The sequence below is a fragment of the Lolium rigidum genome, chromosome 6 (genome assembly GCF_022539505.1).
Source record: "Lolium rigidum isolate FL_2022 chromosome 6, APGP_CSIRO_Lrig_0.1, whole genome shotgun sequence".
Lineage (NCBI taxonomy): Eukaryota > Viridiplantae > Streptophyta > Magnoliopsida > Poales > Poaceae > Lolium > Lolium rigidum.
Window position 1 is genome coordinate 19,791,815 of NC_061513.1, and position 27,438 is coordinate 19,819,252.

The 27,438-nt window shown below is 45.5% G+C and overlaps 3 protein-coding genes across 3 annotated transcripts; all 3 read left to right on the plus strand.

The window, feature by feature from the left end:
* Nucleotides 1–4,292: 4,292 nt before the first annotated feature.
* LOC124662246 (putative box C/D snoRNA protein SPCC613.07) lies at nt 4,293–7,246 on the plus strand. The gene is made up of 5 exons (XM_047200105.1): nt 4,293–4,554; nt 4,646–4,859; nt 5,629–5,697; nt 6,024–6,156; nt 6,249–7,246. The coding sequence occupies exons 1-5, from the start codon at nt 4,293–4,295 to the stop codon at nt 7,236–7,238; spliced, it is 1,668 nt and encodes a 555-aa protein (XP_047056061.1). The 3' UTR covers nt 7,239–7,246.
* Nucleotides 7,247–8,795: 1,549 nt separating this feature from the next.
* LOC124661788 (ubiquitin-fold modifier 1) lies at nt 8,796–11,151 on the plus strand. The gene is made up of 4 exons (XM_047199674.1): nt 8,796–8,914; nt 9,000–9,097; nt 10,153–10,185; nt 10,936–11,151. The coding sequence occupies exons 1-4, from the start codon at nt 8,820–8,822 to the stop codon at nt 11,013–11,015; spliced, it is 306 nt and encodes a 101-aa protein (XP_047055630.1). The 5' UTR covers nt 8,796–8,819; the 3' UTR covers nt 11,016–11,151.
* A 2,964-nt stretch (nt 11,152–14,115) lies between these two features.
* Nucleotides 14,116–17,386, plus strand: LOC124661764. The gene is made up of 7 exons (XM_047199640.1): nt 14,116–14,370; nt 14,821–14,920; nt 15,008–15,128; nt 15,278–15,399; nt 15,490–15,611; nt 16,258–16,417; nt 17,206–17,386. The coding sequence occupies exons 1-7, from the start codon at nt 14,235–14,237 to the stop codon at nt 17,327–17,329; spliced, it is 885 nt and encodes a 294-aa protein (XP_047055596.1). The 5' UTR covers nt 14,116–14,234; the 3' UTR covers nt 17,330–17,386.
* Nucleotides 17,387–27,438: the final 10,052 nt, after the last annotated feature.

Here is a 27,438-nt window from a genome sequence, read left to right on the forward strand (position 1 = left end):
CCCTCAGTGGTAGGACTTGGCTGCTGACGGTTCTTCGAGGTGAAGAATTTATAGATGCACAGAGAGAACTGGTAGCTGTGCATGCTATTGCCATTCCTTGGATCACCTGCTGTTCTCACCCACTGGTCTATGTTCCAACCACTACTCTTATTTCTCTGCTTACTTTTGCCTTACAATGACACACCACACCAAATAGTTTCAGGTGAAGAGTCTTCTCAATCACTAGTTTCAGATCACACATATGAACTTTCTGTTACAATTTTTTTTTGAGGGAAACTTGCTTTTACAACTTACTCATACATTGTGAAGATAATGATCAGAGTGAACTCAACTTACTGCCACACAACATGCCTAGTACTGTCCTGCATGAGAATTGGATATGATGTGAGCCCTGAGCCAGACCATGGGAAACCTTCCTTATGCTATTTAGTAAACAAATTGTTTCTTGAACTTAACCCTCAAAACGGTTCGTGCTGGGAAAGGGAAACAAATAAGAGATCATTCCAAGCAATGCAACAGAGAAACAGAGTCAGGATGGAAGCACAAAGGATATTTATAGGGTTTCAGGTTTCAGTACCCATCTTCCAAACCTACAAGAATACTAAAACTCTTTTGAATCTGACAAATATAACCATGTCCAGTTATGATTATAATGCGTGCTTATTAGTCCCCATAAGGCCCCTCAAACCAGACGCAGTAGATTCATAAATAAAAATGAATTATAACAGAACTTTTCATTGATAAGTTGACTATGATGCAGCCATTTAACTTGGCAAGTGGTGCTACAAGTTATTCTAGTAATCAAATGTAACCCGCAAAGAGGAAATCTTTCTCTTTTCATCATGAGCTACAACAAACGGTAGAAATGGGAAACTCCCTATATATTGATTATTAAGAAGACTAATAGATATAAAAGGTAAAGTGAATTCTTCAATCCAAGAAACATGGACACGAGGCATATAGATACTACGAACCACTAGAAAAATCAATTCCTCGGCCACCAACAAAGAAAACTGAAGCATTAGGCGAATCAGCTTGCAAAAATTTCAAAGCAGAGAAAAATTACTTGTTTATTTAGCATCAACACATGCAGCAGTCATTTCAGCCCTCAAAGGGTATACAAACATGCATAGATGTCATCCAACCATATAGCAATCAGAGCTTCTAATCGCAATTTATATCCATCACCGCAGAAAGAGGAAGCCAGCAGGTTCATACTTAATCCAACTCCTAGATGCTGCAGCTCATGAGGAAACAACAGCCAGGCCGTTAAGAAGCACTACCTCGCCCAGCAGCTGTCAGATGAAAGGAGAAGCCTTGACAGTATAATCTTCCAGCGCCGTGAAGAAGGCATGAGGAACAAGAGTTTGTTTCAGCCCAAGTCCACAAGTATATAACTTCTGGCCATCAAGGCGGAAACTGTCCACCAGTACGCCATCAACGTCAACGTAGAACAGCCACTGGCCACAGATGACCAGCAAGAGGGCGACGCCACCCGCCGACACAACGCTCACATCCAACCGGCCTCCCCTCCCTCCGAACAGCCCCCTGATTTCCGCGGCCGGCAATTCGACTCGGTACTTGTGCTCCCACACCTCGCCTTCGTAGTTCGGCAACACCCATACATCAACAGCTTTCGTGGCATTGTCGTTGCTATAGATGCCAAGCTTGCCATCCAACTCAAAGATAGATAACTTGGTGGGAGCAATTGGAGCACGCATCTGCCCGAATGATTCGGCTGCAGTGTCGAACACAGTTACTCCCTGATGCTGCACCGGAGACCAATGCAAGCTATCTCGGACAAAGACAGGCATGTCGAAGCCCAATGCGGATGCCGCCCCCGGTCCCCCAATGTACCTCGGTGGCTGGTCGGAGCCCAACGCGGAGACGTAGCAGCCGACTCTGCGCTCAGGCAGCGGATCTTCTCCGAGAATGGATGCTCTGCTGCTCGTCCGGTACAGCAACAGCCGGTACTCGCCGGAAGGGCGGTGCAGGTACATGCCCAACACATCGAATAGACTGGCATCCCGCGGCTGCCGGAGGAGAGCGCTCTGACGCGTGGCCGGGTTGCAGACGGCGAGGCAGGGGCGCCAGGCCGCGGAGAAGACGAGGAGGCCGTCGCAGGAGGCTTGTAGACAGAAGGACCTCTCGCCGTTGAGCCGGGCGACAGGTCGGAGCCGGGCGTCGGCGTCGGCGGCGGCCCGGTGGTCGAAGGCGAGGATGGATTGGTTGTGCCCGTCGAATCCGCAGACGACGGGGAGGGAGGGTTGCCGGCCGTGGTGCGCCAGGAGGAAGGCGCGGGCGGAGGTGGTGTGGCGCCACGCGCGGCAGACGGCGCGGCAGCGGAGGAGGGATTTGGGGGGCAGGCGGACGAGGACCTCCCAGACGACGATCTCGTCGGGGAGGCCGGGGAGGAGAGCCGCCGCTGCCGCCATGGCCGCCGGCGTCCTGTTTCTCGATCTGGGCTTAGCCAGGTTCGTCTGCAAAACTCTGGAATGGAGGTAGCCCTCAAACGGGCTGGGCTTCGAAAAAACATGATAGTACACCAGATATTTGTTGTATGAATATATAAGATATTCGATAAAATAAAACCAACCAAGCTCAAGTAAGTAACTCCAGGATTCAACTTATATATATTTGCATATGAAGTGCACAATAAGCTTGATTACTGAACTCGATGATTTTTATTCGTACACTTCGTTACTCAGGAATAAAGTTCGATATCAGCGGTGATAGTTGAGAGAAAGGAAGAAAACAAAGAAAGAAAGATGACACTAACAAGGACAAAGTCATTTTCAAAATACAAGAAACAAGGAGATACTCTGTTAGAGCATGGCCAACGGGTAGCCTAAACTTGCTTCCCGCAGGGCCAGTTCGACTCGAATGTCAGGAGCTAGGTTTGGTTGCTGCCTCAAGACCAGGAGCGGAGCTAGGCCTGGTGCTACTGGTGTTGTATCACCGGCCCTGCAGCCGAAACTCAATGTGTACGTGCTAAATTTCAGTGCTAGCTAGAAATATGAAAATCTGAGGTGACTAGCACCACTAAGCTAGCGCTAGCACCGGACTTGTACTATCTCCAGCTCCACCCCTGCTCAAGGCTATCAGAGTCTCCTCTGCGGGAGGCAACCTCTTCGGCAGAAAAGTGAGGAGAGAAGTAAAAGAGATGGAGAGAGGAAAACAACAACTGCTTTTCAGTGAGTCTGATGCCGGTAGGGTCAATACCATAGTTGCCTCAGCTTTTGGGGCTGGACATGGAAGAACTGAACGCACGCCTCATCTTGCCATACCAACGTGTAAGGATCGGGAGCGACATGTGATACTGCTACCATAGATCATGCCCTTACCGCAGGCAAGGCCCTAGCCTCCACACATCGCATAATTTTTTCTTTCACATCCCTTTTTTCTATGAAAAAGCTCCTCAAAACTATGAAACTTAATGATTCGGCCCTCCCTAATAAATAATAATGTGTGTGCTCTGGTTTATTTGATCATCCCTGGCCCCATATATATTGTATGCCTCCGCCCCTGATGACAAGCACACACAAGATTACCATCGGGATCACCGATCCTACGAAGCTCATGTTGGTTTGTCAAAAATGACATTTACTCCCGTAAGTAGAGTACATAAATTTATCATGATAGCCACTTAATTAGACGTTGGTTGCAAGTCAACAACACGAAAGTTGCGCCACTCTTCAATTAGCTATGCAACAAAGGATAGCAAACACAAACACGAAAAATATTGGTTATTAAGAAGATAACCATAAATGAACAGGTAATTTCCGTTCTCGTTCGAGGCATGGTGATATGATGTAAATAGATCGTGCTAACAATTGAGTTGCCGAAACCGCTAAATAATAGCTTGCGTCCTAAAATAAGAAATAATTGTCACCAGTTGAGTTGCCGAAACCTCCAGTTCACAAGAAGAAGACACTTCCACAGCCAAGCAAAAAACTGAGACAGATCAGTACTTTCTCCGTTCTAAAATAAATGTCGCAAATTTATCTAAATATAGATGGATCTATACCTAAATATATTTATACCTAAACAAAACTGAGACATTTATTCCTGGACGGATGTAGCAGGCCACTGTTTCAAAAGTAGGAAAAAAAAAGTTGCAGATTTTAGCATCCCAAGATAAAAACCCCTCCCCACTTCTCTCGCTGCCAGAAGAAAGAAACGGTCACCGCCGAGCGAGGCCGTCCCAGCTAAACCCCCCAATTAAACCCTAAAATCCCCCCAGCGCCGCCGCGCCGCGCCGCCCGCCCGCCCCACGCTCACCCAGTCCCGGCATGGAACCGGAGCCGCCCGCGCAGGACCCGCCCCCCAGCGCCGCCTCCAGCTCCGGCACCGGCGGCGGCGGCGGAGAGAAGGGCGGTCCGTGCGAGGAGTGCGGGGAGCAGCCGTGGAAGTACCGGTGCCCGGGCTGCTCCCGCCTCACCTGCAGCCTCCCCTGCGTCCAGGCCCACAAGCGTCGCACCGCCTGCTCCGGCAAGCGCCCCCGCACGGCCCCCGTCCCGCTCGCCCAGTTCGACGACAACCAGCTCCTCTCCGGTCGGCACCCTCCCTCCCCCCTTCCCTTGCCCATCTCCTACACCATTCATCCTCTATGCTTACCTTACCATCCCTGTTCATCTCGGTGCAGATTACAACTTGCTGGAGGAGACGAACCAGGTCCGGGAGGCGGCCCACAGGCTGGTCGTCGGCTACGGCCGCAACTACGGCGGAGGCGACGGGGCCACGCTGCCGTCCTGGCTCTTCTTCCTCCGCAAGGCCGCGCACCGCCGCGGCGTGCGCCTCTTCTTCCTCCCCAGGGGCATGGCCAGGCGGGAGCAGAACCGGTCGCGCCACTTCCACAGGTCACCTTTGCTTCCTTCGCTGATGTCCCCCTTTTAATTTTGGGGGTTCATTTTGTGGTAGAGCTCTTGGCTGGGTGTTTGATTTGAGTGGCCAAGATCAGATGATGGCATTGCTCGGTATATAATTCAATTTTGTGTTAACAAGCGATAACTGAAACTAAAAGTAAATGGGTGCTGTCCAAAAGTGAAATTCGTTCTATCTGTTTATGCTGTTGCTTGGCCTACCTGTTTTAGCAGCCATCTAAATTGGCATCAGTGTGATGAGCGAGCTCTCAAACTATTGCTGCTCAGAAGTTCAGTTAAGTTTGCTTTAGAACCATATTTGTGTGGTTCATTTCATAATCATAATGTGATCATGATTCTGTTTCGCTTTTGTATGATTGCACCGTTAGGTGCTTGGACCCACGCTGATAAGTTTTCCACCCAATTATCGCTGCTTGGGGAAGTTCAGTATGTTTGCTTTAGAATCCTTAACTGTGTGCTTCGTTTCATAATCCTAAAGTGAGCATCCTTCTGTTTCACTGTTGAGTGATTCTATTGTTAGGCATTTTGACCCACACCGGTAGAAGCTACGTCATCTCAAGAATCAATACAATGTCTCAATTTATTTGGAATCTATTAATATTTGCAAAGTATCCTATTCCTACCCTCTCAGTCGTACTATTGTAAAATTATAGATGTATTTGAGTGAAATTCACCAGTATTATTAGCCACCCTCCTTACCTTTTGTCATATGAAATGAGCTTGACATGTAAATCTCTCTTTCCAGGAAGGACATCATATACTGGACACTCGAGTGGAGGTTTAATTCAATAGATATTATCCTAACGGACCACCAGTAAGTTTTTCTAATCTATCAGCATGGAGTGTCTCCTCCTGTTTTTGTTTTCTGCATTCCGTGATTTGTTTAGCACCATTTCAAGAAGCCATGACGTATATGTAGAACTATTTTAAATTTCTGAAATAGTTCCTCTGCATGTTATGGAGATGATCTGTCTATCATTCTCAAACTTGGTAACTCACATAATTTCTAATTCTGCACTTACTTAGTAATACGTGTAAAAAAGGCAAAGATAAACATTCGTATGATGCAATAGTTACTTTGAGCCACACATAATAGTTCATCTCCCTTTCCTTTGATACTCATTATGTCTTCTTTTCCAGGATAGATGAGCATGCAAGCTTGCTATCTTTATTGGAAAAACATCTGAGTCCTACGCCTTTGAAGGACCAGCTTACACCATATCGCAATACTGAATTGCGTGATCTGAAATTGTTCATTCAAAAGTCTGCCAAGGTATTGTAGTCAACTTACCATGTGTCTTCCACGGTTATTGATATTTACTATAAATTTGCATTAAACACCGATTTCTTTTTAACTTGCTGTAGGATTCAAAGTCACCATACCGACAGCTCAACATAGAAGAGCCCTTGCACACCCAACTGAGGGGCATCCTTATTGTCGAATACCCAACTATTAATGTCTTTCTGCCATCAGATACTTGTGAGTTTGAAGTAGAGAAGTTTGTAAACAAGATCAGAAATGAACAGCCCCCTGGCAGCTCAAATGATAGCCCTCCCATAGAAGGCACCGAGTTTCAGGAGGAAGAAATAGAGGAAGGTGAAATGGTACCAGAGACACAGGTTATAGATCTCAAGGATCGTGGACCTTCACGCACCACTAATCTGACTTCACTGGCGGATACGAGTGGATCTAAGGTAGATAGCAACAAGGGAGATTCTTCGGTGCTGTCGTATATCCGCAGTCTGGGATTAGATGGTCTGCGGGGAAAACTTAATCAACACAGCAAAATTGAACCGAAGACGCCTTCTTGGACTACCGAGCCTAAATCTTGCATGAAAGTCTATCCGCTGGACTCGGAGGAAAGTGTTGATGGTTGGAGCTTAGAGAGTCAGGCCATTGACCTCGAGGAGCATGCAACTTCACATCCTTTCAACAGGAGTCCAGCCAAACTTACGACTATCCCTAACACAGAATGCAAGATGGATTCTTCAGTCCTGTGCCCCATCAGTATTCTAGCATCTGATGGCTTTAGTCGTCCCCAGGAAGAATATTATGAACAAAACAAGCTGGCACCAAATACAACTCCTGAAGCTCTAAAAAGGAGGTCCCGCGTGAAAGTCTATCCACTGGACATGGACACCGAGGACGCCCAGGGGCTGTTCTCGGAGGCGCCCAACCAGGAGTTTGAACTGGACGCGCAAAATGCTTATGAAGAAGACCTGTTTGGGGACATGGATCCCGACGATTTCCTCAACTTCGATCTCGAGATAATGGACGAAGGATCCTTCGAAATAAGGTCCCCGTTCAAACTGTGGGACGACTTGGAGGAAGGGGAGATTCCTTCGCAGCTTTGAGGAGTATGGTGCTTGCGTGGAATCGACCACGCCAGACCGACCTTGGAATTTGTTCCGGCCTTGCAATGATTCTGCCAGCTTCCAAGTGCCCATTTCCGTTCAGAAACATGCAGTTGCCTTGGCAGCAGTGTTTCTGGTGCCTCTCCCCGTGTACTGTATCTGGTAGCGCGACTTGAGAGTTTTATATGGTTTCAATTTTTTTTCTTTTTCTTCCTATATTCTGGGAGCAGCATGGAGTTTGTCCTTCAAGTTTAGATCGTTTGCTCCTCGCTGCAGAAATTTTGGGGTTGTGAACTCTGCCAGCAGGCTTGTCCAGTAGTCGCTACCAAGCAGTCGTGAGAGCTGTATGTAACATGTCATCTTGCAGAAGTTGTGATCTATGAACGCATCAATCTTTTGCTGATGACGCATATCATTTTTTTTCCTGATATATGAGCACATCAATTTTTTATTTTTTTCCTGTTGTCCGAGCAGCGAGGAGGTGTCTTCAAGTTCAACTTATTTGCTCTGCGCTGCAGAAATTTTGGGCTGTAACTCTGCATGTCCTGTCAGTAGGTGCGAAGCAACCATGAACTGAAGCTTGTGGGCAATATCAGAGTTGTATATGAACTGAAGCCTGTGGGCAATATCAGAGTTGTATATGAACTGAAGCTTGTGGGCAATATCAGAGTTGTATATGAACTGAAGCCTGTGGGCCCGTCGTGCAACCGTTGTGATCTTATCTGTGACCAGAGATACTTTGTTTTGTGTTAAACCATTGTTGAACCTGCAGTTTCAGTTCCACAGTCCTAACTGAAACATGTCCAGGCTACTTTGGTCTCGGTCTTCCCATTGGTGCGCCTTGTGATCTTGCATCTGTTTCCTTCAGAATCACGTTTCCGTTCAAATTCGTGTTATCATTTCGCAATGGTTTTCCACTGGATTTATTTTTCGACTCAGAAGTCGTTTGGAAGCCAGGCTTTCATTTCGTTTGTAGCATTTTAAAATGAATACATGTATTCATTTCATTTACATTGTAATTTCAGAAATAGATACTTGTTTGGTTGCCACAGGAATTGCAAATGACAGCAGAATTCAATATTGAATGTGTAGAGGCTTTCATTGAGAATTGCAAATGACAGGTCTCATCTTGGAATCATGTTTACCCATGGAGTCATTTTGCTGGAATTCCTAAATGAAATGACAGCACAATTCTGTGGCAACCAAACAGCCCACCTATGGAATTCCAAAATGAATTCCAGGATTCCAGGCCCAAATGATGGATACCAAACGACCTATAGGCGAATCAGCGCGCGGGCCTGTGAGACTACACAGTGGGACCAGCCAACTTCCAGGACTAACACCATAAGTTTATTTTATAATGTAAACTCAAATCAGAATATAATATGTACTAGAAAATCTCCAAATCCATAATAAATACAGTACTATCAGCATTAAATATTCTCCTAAACAAAATTTTCGAAAAAGAAGAAACGTAAAGGAACTCCCCACGTCCGTCAAAAGAAGGGCCAGGAGGACCAAACGAGAATTCCACCACGCGCGACCCCGGCTCGGCGAATCTCGACACCCCACAGCGCTCCCATGGCGGCGGCGGCGGAGTGCGGCAGCGGCGGCGGAGGCGGGAAGGTGTCGTTCAAGGTGATCCTCACCTCCGACCCCAAGCTCCCCTTCAAAGTGTGAGTACCCTCCCCCTCCCTCCTCGGATCAGATCTCGTCCCGCCGGTCGCCGTGCTGATCCGCGTCGTTCGGTTCGCCTCGCAGGTTCAGCGTGCCGGAGGCGGCGCCCTTCACCGCGGTGCTCAAGTTCGCCGCCGAGGAGTTCAAGGTCCCGCCCCAGACCAGCGCCATCATCACCAACGGTACGCCAAACTCCGCCGCCCTCGCTCTCCCTCGCGTCCTCTCTCGTGCGGATGGATCTCGTGTCGTATACACCGCGTTTTTGGTTGCTGTGTTATGCGCTTTAGGACTAGTCCTGTTGAGATCATCTGTTGCGTCGTGAGGGTCGTCTAGCAGATTATGATTTCGCTAGGAAGAGACACCATGTAGTTTTCGTGCGCCGATTCTCCCATTCGGTGGGTCTTATCCACGCGTTGAAATGGTTTTATAGGAATATCGAGAAAATAGGCTGTACTGTGTATTGTTAAGATAGATGAATAATAGTTCAGATGGGAAAATTTACATATGTGTTTCGAGTTTGGATGCTTAGGAAGGGATTACATGTCGTTCTGCTACGGAATGATTACTATTTCTACCTAAGAGTGACTTGATGCTTTCTGAGGATGACCTGCACCGTTTCTGAGGCTTGGATGATGCGAATAGGAACCTCGTTTGTAGTTTTCATTTTGCGTTCTGGACATGTAAGAGATTTTTCATTCGTAGATGGCGGCACTCCATGTTTTTAACAACCTTTGGGATGGCTGGTGTTGATCTGTACCGTTTGAGCCTTTTCTTCTGGACATAGTCACTGCATAGTATCAGACCTTTAGTGCTTCATTGATAGCCTATCACCTAGACCTTGATGTCTAGTGATCAGGAATGTGGAACGCTAGTTCTTGGATTATTCCTATCTTGGTGAATTGATAATGGTTATTTCATTGACTAGCAAAAAACTTCAGCCCACAAAAGATGTAATTCTAGATTAGCATGATAGCAAGTATTCAGGGATTCCCAACTTGTTTGATTGCAAGAATCCCTAGGTATGGTTTCCAGCTGTTAGTTTTGTTGACTTTTTGTGCTGCGAGACATCTTGTAATTCAACTTTCATATTGGTATGAACTATCAATCTTATGACGAGCTTCAGATGGTTAGGACTTGGGTGTAGAGCGGAAAACTGATGGTCCATTATTGTTTTGTTGGTTCGTTGACATACACTATGTTCTTACTTGAAATAACGTTCCATTTTCCTCTTTTGCAGATGGAGTAGGCATCAACCCACAGCAAAGTGCAGGTACCTATTCAAGATACTCATGCTTTACATTTTATTTCAGATCTATGTACTTTCCAGTTTTCTTGACATATAACGATGTTCTGTTAGCTACTAGAAGTTCATTATGATATCTTGGATACATCTTCTGTTCCATAAAAGAATATGAGTTACTGGACCAAGATTGTTTTCTAGGTTATAGAAGATTGATTGGACTGTTTCAGGCCAGTGTTTTTTTAATGTCCATATTATGAACCACTTGAATTTCGCTGGGGAGGTGGCAGCCTAGACCTTGACAGACATATGCCTCTGTGGTTCGTGTAGTGTTTTCTTTGGGAAGTAGTCTGCATACCGTGGGATTTTTCTTGGACTGCCTTTCAAATCACTGTTTGTAGACCGTACTCCTTTTCGTTTAATTGAAAGGCTAGCTTGCATGTAATAATAAGTTGATGATCATCATGAGAGTAGTGATTTGCATAGCAAGCAATCATGCATTGCACAAACTGCACGTCTGATTTTGAGACCATATTACATGTGTACATATCATTGTATATTCACTTGATAAGCCCGAAATTTATCTTGGCAGTCCTCTTCATGGTACTTACTGCCCTTATCCTTTCGCTTCATAAATTTTCTGGGCCACCTTTTTTAAGTTTGCAAATTGTATGCTTTACGCTATGAACTTTTATGTTAGTCTAGGCAAAATGGTGCCCACTTAATATTCCATTTTATCTTTATTTCTGCTGATGCGAACTACTGCTGCTCTTGTTCCAGGCAACGTGTTCTTGAAGCATGGCTCGGAGCTGCGTCTGATTCCCCGCGACAGAGTCGGAGCGTCGGCTACACCCTTCTAATTGCTGTTACAGTCGACAGCGAAGAAACTTATATAAGAGAATAAATCGTTGCTTGATCCTTGCCTGTACAATGTGACAGTTTGATGATAATTTATCATGAACAACAACCAATGACTGGTTGAAGATAGTTTACCAATAGTGTGATGTCTGCCTTGACTTGTCCGCTGTGTCTGATTTCCTGGCATGGTTCGAAATTTTATGGTTAGCTGGAACATATATCCGCCCTGTGTTCTATGTTTCTCTTATCGATAGAAACAAACTAGGTGGCTTGAAACTGGCTCAACCAAATAGGAATTTGCGTGATAGTGAAAGATTGTGCTGGACGAGAACACGCGAGTGAAGAACAAAATGTTGGCAGATGCTGTTTGGATGTCACATTGTCGGACCCTGATACTATCTGAAGCTTTAGGTGTCATCCCGCTTCAGTTATAGGACTGCCGTGATCACTCCGGACAAGCTAACTCACCTCAGTATTCCTACGATGTACGACACTTGCAATTACATGGACGTGCGAGACACAGCTACCTCTTGTAAGCCGCTGCCTGATCCTCGCCAAGCCTGAAATTTTTCGAAACTGAATGTGGTAATTGCAGCTTGCATATGCTTGATACTATACCATTTCGTCCCAGGATACATGGAGAAACATGGAAATACAAAGGGCCTTATTTCGATTTCAGAAAACCGTGGTCGGGGAGCTTATATTGCCTGGTGCTACTGGTGTCCACAATGGGCTCCTTCCGAGGGCCATTGAATCTAAGCCGCGCGTAGGTTTTATCGGAATGCGTAGGTCAATTTTTCCTTCGACTTCTCAAACTTTCCTTCCGAGATTTTCTTAGAAAAGAAAACTAGGCTCAAAGAAGCTGTGGGATTCAAAATGTTCATCACATCACATTGATCAAATAAAGAGCTTGCTTGGGAAAAGCACTCGCCTATGACATTTACATTTGCCTACTCCCTATGATCTAAAGTAGGGTTGAAAATGAAACAGAAACGGACGGAAACATGTTTTATCGTTTTTGTCTTCCTCTATCTTGTCGGAATTAAAAATGAAATCGGAAACCCCGAAAATGAATATGAAAACGGAAATCATCGGATATGAATATACTCCCTCCGTCCCAAAATATAAGGCGTCTAAGGATTGATCAAAAGTCAAACATTACAAACTTTGACCAAATATTTAGGAAAATATATTTACATCTACAATATCGAATGGACATATTAAGAAAATATACTTGATGGAGAATCTATTGATGTTGGTTTAGTATTGTAAATGTTTATATTTTTGTGTATAAACTTGGTCAAACTTAAAAAATGTTGACTTTTGACTAATCCTTAGGTGTCTTATATTTTGGGACGGAGGGAGTAGAACGGATACGTTATGAAAATGGATATTTACCACAACACAATGCGGCATAATACCTTGATTTGTAGACTGAAAGACACACATAAATAAAAAAATAATAAGACAAGAATTATCACTTAACTTCGACAAGCGGCAATTCAACATAAAGTAACACACATAGTTTAACAACAATTATACAGAGTGATTAGGGTTAGAGTAATTAGTGGACTTGATACGTGGCCAAGCCCAGTTTCATGTGTAAATGTAGGCATACTAAATGCACGGGCCTCTCTAGGTTATATTTTCGGAAACTTTCCGTATTTATTTTTCCGGAATTTCCTCTGCCGTTTCCCTTTCCGTCGGAAAGGGCTCCCTCGTTATCTTTTCCGTTTCCATTTATGATTTTGCCGTTTCCGTTTCTTTTTCCTCCAAATACTGCTTCCTTTTCCGTATTGGCCCTACATTTTCTTTTCTTCAAAAACAGAAGGAAAGTTTCCCTTTCATTTTCAATCCTAATCTAAAGCATGAAACGAGAGCCGTGAAGCAATCACGCGAAAGCGAGAACAGTGTGCATTTCCCCCCTCTCCCTCTCTCGGTTAGCTACAGTACCTGAGCCCTCCTTCCTTCTCGCCGGGCCGCTCCTTCTCCATCTCCACCGGGCTAGCCGGCCGGAGTTGGAGAGGAGATGGCGCCGGAGTGTACAGTAGTAGTAGTAGGTCTAGATCTTGGTCCCTAGTGGCGTTTGGCGTGCATGCCGGGAGTGAGGTGGCGGATCCCATCGGCTGGATCTGGCGCCATGCTGTCTTCCTCCTCGACCTCATGGAGCTCCGGCGGTCGGAGACAGGGGTGTGGCGGAGGAGGGAGATGCAGATCTCCATAAATAAAGCCGTTTCTTGCGGATCTGGTAGCTGCCAATGCAGCGGTGAACTCCTCCTCTCTGCTCATCATGGCGGTGAGGGAAAAGAGGTTTCTTCACCTGCTCGTCGCTGGCTTCCGAGTCTGCAGCAGGGAAGCTCGTTGGCTTCTTCTCGGAGGCTTCGCACGGCGCCACTGTCGCCGTATCTTCTGGCTGGAAGGCAGCCCCTCCATTGGAGGTTCACTACGGCGCCACTGCCGCGTTCTTCATGGCCGAAAGGCGGCTCCTCCATCCTCGTGTGACGGCGACTGCCCGTCCTCAAGGCATCAACAACCTCCGTCAAGCGCTCATGCCGATTCGGAGGCTCTCCTGCTTCGTCGGAGTTAACTCCCACCTCTGCGCCCCAAGTGGTCTCGTCCCCGGCGGCGTAGAGGCTGACTCCGGCGAGCTTCGTCGCGGTGAAGAAGGAGTTGGACCTGATCGCGTTTCTGAGTTTTATTTGAGGGTCCTCAATGTAATTTGCAAAGACCAGGTTTCAAAAAAATAAAAGAGATCCTATTGACCTAAACATAAAGGAGAGACGTGAGGGTATCACAAAAGAGAGAGATACACCTGCTGAGTTCTGAGATTTTGTATCAGCGGAGCACGGCATTGACCTCATACAATGTCGGTGGATGCATCGCACACTCCATCGCTTCCGTACAACGAAACCACCACTTCTAGCACTATTTCGCGAACGTGCGCGACAATGCTACCTAGCGCTTACACTCGCCAGCCGTCCGATCGTGGCGAAGCGCGATCGCAGCCGTCCACGTAGCCGTCGGCGTGGCCCGACACGTGCGCTGCGTATATAGGAGGCGGGCGAGTTCGGCTTCGTCTCCGATAGGAGGTCAAGCCGGCGAATAAAAACAGTTTCTTTTTCCAAGTCAAGCCCGTGGAGCGGACCAACTGCCTGCCTGCATCGGAGTTTCGTCGGAGAAGAGAGAGGAAGCTTGTCGGCGGCGGCGGGCGCGAGGCGGAGATGGACGAGGGGAAGAAGAAGTGGGTGGCGTGGGCGGCGGCGGCGGCCATCTTCGTCGTGCTCATGCTCGTCACGCCCGCCATCCCGCAGGACGAGGACTACCACGACTTCGCCGACCAGCGATCCCTCTTCCTCGGTACGCTCCACCTAAATCTCATAGTCGAATCGACCGATTCGCCGGACCTTTCTCTGCCTTAGTAAGGTCAACTGGAGTAGCTGGCCAGGATGGATTTGGGCGCGGTTGTGGTTCCGGCAACCGATTCTGCTGGTTTAGTATCTTGGCTTGCTGATTTGATAGTCCTCAAGAGTCCAGTGAACTCAATGATGGGGGGAACGGTGCAAATGAAGTGTACATTCGACTGAACTATGCTCTATTCATGTGTTTATTACTATAGTAACAGAGGAAATGCATCTGAGTGCCAGCATTATAACTTGCTTTGATTATATGGCTTAACTGGCTGCTAGAGCAAGTACCTGTGCCCATCTGCATACTTGTTATGAGGAACAAAAGGCACAGATCATGAACGAAGCCATGTGGGCAAATACTCTTGGTAACAACCACTAATGCTTTGCTTTGGTTTCACAGGGATCCCTAACACGCTGAACGTAATCTCAAACATCCCTTTCCTCTTTGTCGGCCTCGCCGGGCTCATCTTGTGCCACTACAAGAACTACTTCAGGCTATGGTACCGACTCGATGTTCATACCAATTCTGGTTCCTCTTCTTATACTGATTAAGTTTTGAAGCACTCTGATGTTGTTCCTGCTGGCAGCTCACAGGGGGAGCTCTGGAGTTGGACGCTCTTCTTCGCTGGTGTCACGGCTGTCGGTGTTGGATCAACCTACTACCATCTCAACCCGGACAATGCCACACTAGTTTGGGACAGATTGCCGGTAAGTCTGTCCTAGATCTTCTGTGCCATAGATCTGCTGCTATTATGTATAGTCCCTAGGATATGCACGATATTTAATCCCTATAAGTTTTTTCCTTCTTTCTTGATTATTAGTATTTTGAGGGCTGACATGTTGGCTTGTTTCTCTAGATGACGATTGCCTTCACATCTATTGTGGCCATTTTCATTATTGAAAGGATTGATGTAAGGGCGGGAACAAAGTCCCTGGCACCCCTTGTTATCGCTGGTGCACTCAGCATCCTGTACTGGAGGCAAGCTCTTCCACTGTTTATCTGTCATTCTCTCAGAAATATTTCCTTTCTTTCATGCCTTACGTTTTTTACTGTCTTAACTCTATGCAGCTTCTTTGATGATCTTCGCCCATATGCAGTAATTCAGTTTGTTCCATGCATTGTAATACCTGTGATGGCTATAGTTATTCCTCCAATGTATACGCATTCAAGCTACTGGCTGTGGGCAGCAGGTTAGTGCTATCCTTTCTCAATATGAGTGACACATCTGTTTTCATTGTTGGGTGTGGATTGGTGTCTTTGATCTATGTTAATGTACTGGTTTTTGTGATTGTTTATTTGTTCTCAGTAGAAAAACTCATGATGCTTTTTTTAAAGTAAACTGAAATAATGTATTAGGTTATGCAGCAGGTTAGTGTTATTCTTGCTCAGTATGATCGAGATGCATGCATTTTCGTTGTTTGGGTGTAGATGGCTATTTCTGATTCTGGATTATTTGATTGTCTATTTTTTTTTGATGAAAAATGAACCTATGTACTTGTTATAAACCATAGTTACATGGAAATTTGTAGAATTCATAGAAAATTCTGTAGAAGTTTTACTCTTTTGCTTTCTTATTTTCTCAATAGTATTGACCCTTGCGGCCTTGCCAAAGATGATTCCAATCCCTGAATCATGTCTGTTGTTTTGAAATTCGTAGAAAAATCAACAATCCAGTTAACATAGATGAATATGTGCATAGTTATCCGGTTGCTCGATTTTGATAAAGTTTCTACAAAAATGAAGCATGCAGAAGTATTTCTTATAAGCTTAGTACGATGTAAGTTATGCAACCTGGGTTATTATTTTTCGGGTCCTGACTTCTCAAAATAATTACAGCGTTTTATCTACTTGCCAAAGTAGAAGAGGCTGCGGACAAACCTATCTATAGGTGGACACATGAGACTGTTAGTGGCCATACTCTGAAGCATCTTTGTGCTGCAATGGTACCTGTTTTCTTGACTCTCATGCTAGCAAAAAGGACAATTGAACCAGAAAGGTATGTCAAAGACTGTTTACTCCATAGAATCACATTATCTTTTGTACATATTGTTTTTTTTTGGTTTGATCAAGTGACTTGATTTTTTTACCTGTTAAGTGGGACTTCAATCTAATCTTACATTGATATCGTTCATTTGCCTTGAGGAATAATTTTGGCATAACATCATTGTTTATCTGTTCAAATATGAAGTGTATTCCAGCACAAGTACACCCAGTGCTTGACCATACAGAACATTTATAAAATGATCTTGGCAGTTGCACGTGACAACTTATTTATAAGATAAGATTGTGTTTTTGTGTAAAACTACGACTCATTGTCATATATCTATTCTAATAGAAACATGTTTTAACCATACATGCTATCTTGGAATGATGTTTGCAGTTGCATGTAAAACTATGTGCTTGGCATTACTTGCTTGGTGTTTTTCCATTTATTCAACCGTGCATTGCTAGTTCGTAACAACTTAGTTGGGTTAGCATGTATTGAAATAATACATCCCTCGTCCCATTCCAAAAATCAGCTGTTTCATTCATCATGTGTAGTTCTGATAACAGGTTCAGCACTCACCACTTTGAGTACTCAGCTGATTGTTCAACCTTTTTTTCATAATAGCAGTATGATGCAGAAAGCCTTACATCTCCGCACCTGTGTGACTAATGATACTTTCTTGTTTTCGTGCTTTCTTTGACTGATTGTTTGGCCTTTTCCCTTAATAGCAGCATGCAATGTAGAAAGCCTTGTATCTCCCTATTCGTGACTAATGATTGTGTTTTTCTGTCATGCAGAGTAAGTTTACTCCAGATGTGGAAGGTCAGTTGGGTTAGTATGAGAGAGCGTCGTTCCAGCGATGGCAACACTGTAAAAGTTGAATACGATTATTCTGCAGTTTCAACTACGCCTGAACAGTAGATATATGTATATTTCATGCATACTTGCGAGGAATAAAAATGGTGTCGATCTGAATATACTGTGCATAGTTGTACGTTATGTCTGCTAAACAAGGCCAATATGAAAATGTTCCTGATCAAATCTTGTACACACATAGTAGTAACTTTTCATCGGAAAGTTAAGCAATCTAATTTGTTGGTAGTTTCCGAAAATTCAATTCGGCTCCCGGGTGCGTATGCTCTCTCTACTAAAAAATTATATTTCGAAATGTCGAAAAATTTGGACAAAAAATTCTACATGTACATCTCCATAATGTACGTGCGTTCATCAAGTTTCACGAAAAACTAATACTTTGTGTGGTCTATATAAAAAAGAGAAAGTTTATCTTCTGAAAAACATTATTTTTAGCACTGAATTTTGTCTTTTTTACACACGTCACATGATAAGTCGATTTTTTATGAAACGACTTTGTGAGCACGTAGCACGTGAAAATGTACGTGCGAACTTTTAGTTTCAATTTTTTTTAAATTTAAAATATATGTAAGATGCATTTCGAAATATAGGGAGCATATGCACTCATGTTTCAAAACACCGCTCCCGTTTCCCATGTCATATATGTTATTCAATTGTAAACTAACCTGTGAATTGTGAAACCAAACTTCAGACAAAAGGACAGTCTGTTCTATTGTATTTATTAAGAAACACCCGAAGGCATTTTGAAACAACAGAGTACACCATGTAAATCAACAACAAACCAGTACTAAAGCAGATGATTAACTGAGCCTGAGCGGCGCAGGCAACAAAATCACTACCACTTCGTTAACCCGTATTAAAGCAGATGATCAGTTGGGCTCGAGAGGCGACGCAGGACACAAAGTCACTACCACTTCGTTGACCCAAAGGCCACTGTGTTTGGCATATGGTGCCATCGAGACGCTCTTCTATACGCATCAATACATCATAGACAGTTCTCAATCTTCATGGCTTGGAAAATCTGTGAAACATGTTTGCAAATCACGGTGGAGATTGTGATTTGAAAAGAAAGAGCATGTATCACTGAGACTGCCGAGTTAGTGCATGTCGTCTGTTTGGTAATGTTGAAATTGGGAGACTCTAGCAAAGCCTCGTCGTCATCCGACAACTATGGCTTCGATAGAGTAATTATGGCTATCCAACAACTATGTGACTATAATGACCGATCAGACCAAACGTGAAATATCCGAGCACAAATGTTTACCGTGTGCTTGAAGGTACATTGCACATTGCAATATGTTTAACACTGGTATAGAAGGGTTTGGTGCTGGTAACTATTCATTGGGTTACGCAGTGTAGACATTTGAACACTAGTTTCGTGAATACACAAATAATAAACTTAAAACGAAAGAGAAACGAACGAAAACATGCTTTATCGTTTCCGTTTCCACCTATCTTGCCGGAATTGGAAACGAAGTAAAAAACCCCGAAAACAAATATGGAAGCAGAAATCACCGAAGACGAATATTGAACGGATACAGGACAACGTTACAGAAACATACATACACGATGGTGGTATAATATCTTGGTATGTAGATTGAAAGACAGACATAAATAAGTCGTCGTACGGTAAGACGAGTCGTCGAGGACTTTAGGCGTCGGTCCGGCCGCATGGCTGCATGCACGTAATTATACTGGAGTAGTTTGGGTTAGTATTTAGTGGAGTTAATACGACCTAGTTTTATGTGTAAATGTAGGGCTTCCTAGAGCACGTGCCTCGAGGATATATATTCGGAAACTTTCTGTATTTGGTTTTCCAGAATTTCTTTGCCGTTTTCGTTTCTGTCGAAAATGGCTCCCCATTTTCCTTCCCTGTTTTTGTTTATGATTTTCCGTTTCTGTTTTCTTTTCTGCAAAATGCCGCTTTCATTTATGTTTTTTTTTTCCGCAAAATGCCGCTTTCATATCTGTTTTCTTGCTCTCCATTTCCTTTTTTTTCGAAAATGGATGGAAAGTTTCTGTTCCATTTTCAACCATAAACTAGACATGACATTCTACTCCCCTATTTTTTATTATTTTGAGAGAAATCCCCTATTTTTTATATCCCTATGTTTTTAAAGAATCCTTTGAATAAAATAGGCCCTAAAAATTTGATAGCTATTTGATACGCAGGTGATACCAAATCATTTAGCGTTGTCCCGTGTTTGTCCTGTGAACCTAAACCCCCATTACTGTAGAAGCGTATCTTAAGAGTGTTGTCAAGACGACTGGGAGTGCAAAGTAATCATTATTCTTGCTACTGTTTGATGTTGAATACTTGATCGTTTTGTGGATAAAGCTGATATGGTTGCCGGTCATAGATTTGGTGCATGTCTTGTCCAACAATGCTTGGTTGCTTACTCAACGGTCGATATCTGGATTCACATAAGCTAAGAGCATCTCCAGTCGCGTCCCCCAAAACGTCCCCCAAAGGGATTTGAGGCGCGCCGGACAAAAAAAACGTTCCAGCCGCGTCCCCCAAAGCCCATTTTTGTCCGGCGCGGCCCGATACGGTGTCCGGCGCCCCGAGCCCGTCCCCGTCCCACAGGGGACGCTCCGGGGACGCCGGACACAACGAAAAGCGAGGCGGGCTCCCACATGTCGGCGACTATTTGCATAAACCGTTGGTTCGCGCCTCTTTTCTCGTCGCTCATTCCTTCCCGCGCCTCCCACCCCACCGCCGCCGCTGGATTTCCCGGCCGTTTGGGCGTCCGATCTGTGCTGCGAGTCAGCACCGTTGTCGCGGCCGGGGCTCCCGCCGGTCGTGCCGCCGCCGCGTCGCCGGCGCCTCCCCGAACGCGCCGTCAAATCCGCCCCACCTCCGCGCACGTAAGGTGCTCGACGACTTGCCGTGTAGGCGCGATTGGTCGCTGTTTGTTGCGTCGTCTGCCTCGGCGCAATTTTAACCATTGATTTTGCTTTAGCCATGGACAGCGACGATGAGATGGTTGCCCTGCTGCTGGAGGACGAGCAAGCGTTCGACGACGACCTGCGGGAGCATTTGCTGATCATCGCGTGGTGGGAAAGTTTGGCAAATACTACTTGAGAGGGCCAACTGAGGAAGAGACTGCAAGGATCATGGCACAAAATGCTGCCAGAGGATTTCCTGGAATGCTTGGAAGCATCGATTGCATGCACTCGGGCATGGAAGAACTGCCCGTTTGCTTGGCAAGGTATATACAAAGGGCGTCATGGATATTGCAAGTGTGGTGCTTGAAGCTGTGGCAGATTATGACCTGTGGATTTGACATTCTTTGTTTGGCATGGCGGGATCACACAATGACATCAACGTGTTGCAGCGGTCTCCGGTGTTCAGCAGACTAGTGGAAGGGCATGCTCCACCATGCAACTATGAGATCAATGGCCACCAATATACCAAAGACTATTATCTAGCCGATGGATATATCCAAAATGGGCCACTTTTGTCAAAACAATCTCGAATCCATCAGGTCTGAAGAATTCTCACTTTGCTACACGACAGGAGGCTTGCAGGAAGGATGTCGAGCGGGCATTTGGTGTGCTTCAAGCACAATTTGCCATTGTCCGGTACTCGTTCTAAGCTGGTCTCACGACCAAATGTGGGAGGTGATGCAGGCTTGTGTGATCATGCACAACATGATCATCGAGGATGACCGCAAGAATCATGTTAGGTCACATGTTGGTCCCTATGAGTGTCAAGGCCCTCTCGCGGAGGTTGATCATGAGTTGCCTGCAGATTTTGCTGATTTTCTCGCCATGCACGCAGAGATCCGTGACAGCAATGTGCATGAGCAACTTCAAGCTGATCTCGTTGAGCATTTGTGGAGGATCAAAGGAAATACCGTGGCACCTTGATGTATCATCTAGCCCTTTTTATTATATTTGATTACTTGTTTTATTGTTTGTTGTAATTTAATTTGAAAACAATCCTCGAAAACATTTTTTTTCATATGCTACATTTGATATAAATGGTTTATGTGTTAAAAAAATTATTTTAAATGTTTGGGGGCGGCGTTTGGGGGACGCGGCTGGGGAACGACGTCCCCCAAACGCGGCACGAACAAAACACGTCCCCCAAACGCTCAATCCGGCGCGGTTTGGGGGACGGTTTGGGGGACGCGGCTGGAGATGCTCTAAGCTTAACATGTACGCCTTTATCTTAGATTTTCTTTTGTAGGATTGATAATACTTTGAAGAGCCAAAGTAGTGAACAGTAACAATTGTGTTCTTTTATATCGTTTGCTTTGGTCCAATTTCCCATTTCGGGTTAGGCTTGCGGGTTCTGTATACAATTCCTTTGTGGGTGAGTGGAGCACGTACGGTAGGACATAACCAATATGCAATATATATGAATAAGACCCGTATTCGTGGCATATATGTAATGTTAGTTCCGTAAAATAGTTTTTGTACTTGGAGGATCCCTCCTTAGTTGAGATCAGGTCTTAGAGCATCTCCAGCCGCGTCCTCCAAAGGAATTTGAGGAGCGTCGAACAAAAAATCGTTCTTAGTCGCGCGTTCCAAATACCCTTTTTATCCGGCGCGGTCCAATACGATGTCGGGCGCCCGAGCCCATCCCCGCTACACAGGGGACGCTCCGGACATACCGGACACAACGAAATGAGAGGCGCGGTCCAATACGCCTAAGCGGCTCGGACGCTCAATCGCCTCCTACGTAACGACGGTGCATTTGCCGGGAAGGCGAACTGTCGCATTGGCAACCGCGTCGATCGACGCGTGAACCGTCGGAATGGAGCGCAACCGCCGCTCTCTTCGACTTCTGCGCCGCCGTTCATCCGCGCTCAATAAGACCCCTACGTAGGCGCTTTCGGATCTACAACCGGCCGCCATTCATCCAAAGCTTTCACGATGAGCGACCTCTCTCAGCTTCCATCAAACACCGACTGCGAGGGCAAGTCTCCAGGATGACGCTATTGGTGGGACAGAGTCACCATGCCTAGCAGCGGCGATGATTTCCCGCCGCCACTGGATAGCGCGAAGGAATGGGAGGTCACGTGGAGGAGGGGGCGGAGGAGGAAGGGTCTGAGGAGGCGACGGCGGTGGCCCGGGCGAAGGCGGAGGCCAAGACGCAGCCGGTGAGCACCGTCGACGACGAGGAGGACACAAGTTCCTCCGACGCATCGACCGACACCGCCTCTTCGGAAGAGGTGACGAGCAGAAAGCGCCACCGTGAGGATGACGAGGCGGGACCATCAAAGAAGAAGAAGTAGTTTAATTTTGTTATATATAATTCGTTTATGTTTTTTTCGAAGTTTTTGTATGTAATTTGTTTATGTTCCACCTATTTGAATATTAGTACATAGTTTTCTTCTATCTATTAAAAAAAATACAGTGTTTTAAAATTTTGGGGGCGTGTTTGGGGGATGCGGCTGGGGAGCGACGTCCCCCAAGCGCGTCACAGAGGAAACACGTCCCCCAAACGATAAATCCAACGCCCTTTATAGACGCTTTGGGGGACGCAGCTGGAGATGCTCTTACACCCTACGGTACGAAAGTAAATAGCCCGTAGTTAATGTTGAATGAACAAAGTGGACATTTTTTTTACATAGACCGTACAAAATATTAGCTTCGTGAAACTTAACGTACATACACAGGAGACGTACATACACATATAGTTTTTCGACAATTCAAAATATGATTTTTTTTGTAAAGGGAGCATACGCATCCGGGAGTCGAATTGAATTTCCGTATTCTCTCACGTACGATCTCTAGTTTCCATCTTCTTAGCTAATGTAGCGCTTTTGTGAGAGAGAATAGCCACAATACCACTAATCAAAACCTAAAGTTCCAAAATAGCACTCAAAAAATCAAACTTGCCAAAATGCCATTACAATCTAGGTTTTCATAGCCAAAATACCACTGCCCTGAAATGTCAACGTTTTTCTGTTAGTCAAACCGTGAGGAGCTTGTCAGGATTTTCGAAATTCCAAAGATACGCCTGTGTAACTTTGGGAGAGAAGGCAAGCTAGCCCGATCTGGACTTTTCTTATCCCATCCGTGTTCCAACCATGGCGGCTCGCACGACCTAAGCAAACCGCTGGTGTGTTGGCTCCTCGTGGCGTAGCTCTAGCGTGCCTCCTCCCTCTGTCTCGACCAGCCGCCGCGCCTCCTCTCAGCTTACGTGTGGTAGAAGAGGATATTCAGAGAAAGATTCAGTTAACTAGGCAAGATTTTTGCGCTGTGCAAAACTGTCCGGCTTTTCTGTTTCTCATTCCTTTTATTCCCTGTACAAAGCAAATGTGTGAGATCCACAATCCACTTCGCTCGCGCCATCCACGAGGATATCGTGTCCACAAGAGACTCGGTCCTAGTTCGTTAAAGCCAACGAAACATGACAACTAAACCTATCTATTGACATAAATTTAAACTGATGAAAGACTGAAACCTAACAGGTACTGAATGACACGGTTTATGTGCTACCACTGAACTAGTATTGGATTGCTGAATCTTGTTTAAAGGTTATTGAAATAAGTGGAAATGAAAGAGTTGTGGTGTGTGAAGAGGTAAGGACATTTGAGTCTTTTTGTGTGGCTATTAGTCTCCGCTCATGCATAGTGGTATTTTGGCTATGAAAATCAAGTTTGTAATGGCATTTTGGCAACTTTGATTTTTAGAGTGGTATTTTAGAACTTTTGGTTCTGACTAGTGGTACAGTGGCTATTCTCTCCTTTTGTGACACACACCATTGTATAGGACTATGATTTTTTGGTAAAGGAATCATTGCGGCTTCTCCGTACGTCTTCCGGATGCCATGGCGTGAAAACAGATCGTTCTTCTCGTCTTCCGAATCCATTAAATGGACCGAGGCAAAACGAAGCGGCACCGACAGTGCATTCCCTCTATATACATACAGTACTCCAGAGCGACCCTCCGATCAAAGCGAGACGCCAACAGCAGCAATGCCCGACTGGTCGTCACTTCTGCCGGACCTCGTCCGCCTCGTCGGCGACCGTCTCCTCGCCGCGAGCGACGTCGACTGCTATATTTACATGCGCGCCGTCTGCCGCAACTGGCGCTCCGCCACCGTCGCCCCATGCCGCCACCTCCGCCCTCGGCACTGGGTCATGCTGGACGAGGAAGAGCCCGCGGACGGCGGCCGGCTCTTCCTCAACGTCTTCACCGGGCGCTTCCTCCGCCGCCAGGTACCAGCCCTCCGCGACCACATCCTGGTGGGCGCCTCCGATGGCCTCCTCGTCATCGCCGACAACAAAAGGCCGCTGCACGCCGTCCGCGTCCTCAACCCATTCACCGGCTCGCTGCTCCGCTTCACTGTGGCACTGCCTAGCTACCGGACTAAAGCAGCAGTGGCCGGACATGGGCACCCACCGTCGCTTGTCTTTTCGCTCGTGTGTGGCGACGACGATGTGATCTGGAGCGCCGATCCGTCCAGCCCGCATCGAATCACCTTCGGCCCTCTGCCGGTCTGGCTCGCGAGCATGGTCGCCTATGCAGGCCGCGTATACATGGTCGATTGGGCGGCAATCGTGTCCGAGATCGCCTGGGACGGCTGCTTCACCTACCGACTTGGGATCGTACAGAGGCTTGACGAGCTCGTGTCTTCGGAGTGCTCAGAGGAATGTGACTGGCATAACAATTTCCTGGTGGAGTCTGACGGGGAGCTGCTGCTGGTCCGCCGTCCGCGGCTACGTTCGCAGGCCATGGAGGTGTTCAGGGTCGACGTTGAGCAGCGGTCGCTCGAGCCCGTCAAGCGCATCGCCGGCGCGCTCTTCCTCGGCGAGAGGTGCATGTCTGTCGCCGCCGACAGGCTCCCCTCGGTCGACGGGAACTGCGTATACTATGGCACCCCTGACATCTACTCGTTCGTCGATGGTTTGCAGAAGCGCGAGGGTATTTACAGGTACGACCTCAACGGCGGCGGAGAAGAGAGGATCTCAGGCCTCTTGGTCCCTGGGAGCTATAGCTTTTGCGCTCGCCCTTTTAGCCTCGTTCAGGTGCTCGTCACCTACTGCGCAGTGCTCCCGGATGTGGAAGCACAAGTTGTCAAGGATAAAAAATGACAGTTTATGATAACTTTGTTCGTTGGCCCTTTCCGCTTGCACTTCAAATATTTATTTTTTTGTACCATTTATCTTATGAGTGATTCCGCTGTGCTTGGAATTCTTTTTGACAGTCCATTACACTGCTTCATTCGACGGCACACTGGTGCCTCCTCACCGATCCCATGGTGCCGAGGGAAGGTACCCGACATGGAGGGTAATATGGTAATTCTGTCCCTAAGAATCGAAGGAATTAAAGTGGATTCAATCCTGCTTCCGACAAGTGGAAGACACCATATTTCCTCCTCGGTTTTCTTTCTTCTTCCTCGCCTTTCTTTCTTCTTCCTCCGTTCCCATCCTCTATGAGAGATGAGACCCTCCTCCATCTCAGGCTGATCGTCAGGCCCCAAATCCTAATTTCGCCCCGGGTCCCGGAAATGTCAGGACCGGCCTCGAACAGAGGTTTCTTAATTATATTGGACTATGCTATGTGATTATTAAGACAATCTCTCCTTGTCTATGAACCTGTTTTGAAAAATCCCTATATGGTTCCCCTTCAACTGCTTTGGCGTCTGAGATGGTGTTTTGGTTTTGTCTCTCAATTGTTCCTTCAAATCTAGATATTCTTAGGCCCGAACCACTAGAGATCAAGCTGTAGGATTCAAAGTTCTCTCAAAAATTCCTAAATGTTGGTGTTGCTTTGGTTTCCTCCATTATCTCAGCACTTGTGATGCTATATAATTCACTAATTCGATCTGTTGTTTCATATGCCAACTTCTTGGCACACCATGCACTAGGACAGAAACAGATAGCGGCTATGGAACAGGTTGGGAAATTTATAATAGTTAGGTCGTTGTCACACAAAATAAATGTGATTGTTATGTTTCATGCATTCCCTATGTGGTTGTGTCAGTTTCACCAAACTTCATGCTAGATAAAATATATAATGTGTACTAAATATACAACCTAGTACACAATCCTGTTGATCTTCAATTAAGAATATGAATGCTAACTTCAAAAGGAGGTATTGTAAAATGTGTCTTTAGTGAAAAAAAGAGTAGTCTTTCAAAAAGAAAACATTATTTTTGCACACAAACCTTTATTTGGACTTGTTCTTTTTAATTTAGGAATAACGGAGTGCAACATGTGAAAATAACGTTGAGTTATAAATTATTGTCTTCCGAGTACAAATCCAATGACTTAACTATTTGGTCAATTAAGTATAGATGTAACTAATTGAATGGCTAACACAATTGTGGACCATGTGATTTATTGATCGTTATTGCGTTTGATTTCATTGGCAGCTAAATAGGTTTTCACCCACAATGGATGGTCACATAATCTATATATTGGTGCTTCAGTGCCTTATGCTTCTTCTTCTTTACTCGCATGAATAACACCTTTTTTCAAACTATTTATTTGCATTATGGGCCGTGCTTCTTGTTATGCATATTAGGAATAAATCCTTGCCATATATTGTACATTGATTATGGCAATATTATAGAGAAAAAACAGTATCATTATGACATTCTAAGGGGTGTGTTTCCGGTAGTGACCAAGAAGTCATGTACGGTAGTGAATGCTGCTGACCATACCGATATCGGCATCGGCATTGTTTGGAGGTTGTGGTGTTCGGATTAAGGTGGGGTTTATTTGTTATATGCCAAAGAAAATTTCAAACAAGTTTTCTGTTGAAGGTTAGGTCAAATTCGTAAGTTTGTAATTGAGTTCGAAAGGCTGAGTAAAAAATTCAGAGAAATTATCGGTGATGTTTTTAAACTGAATTTGATATAGGCTATATGGTTCGATCATGAATCGTTTGGAGGCAGGGGTGCTCAGATAGAGGTGTGGTTATCTTTGTTTGGTCAAAACAAAATTTTCTAACTGAATTTTCACAAAAAATCAGATCGAGGTTTCATTTCCTTCATGTTAATTTGAGGCTAGGAAAGGAATAGGCTGGGAGAGCAGTAGAGGATTTCGTGATGCAGGATAGAAGAGAATAAAATGAAAAATCCCTTTATATAATTGAAATCATTACCTGCACTTTTCAATTACACTTACAACATGATAATGTTGTCCTAAGAAAATCTTGAGAGTTTACCATTTTTATAGTGTGAAAAGTAA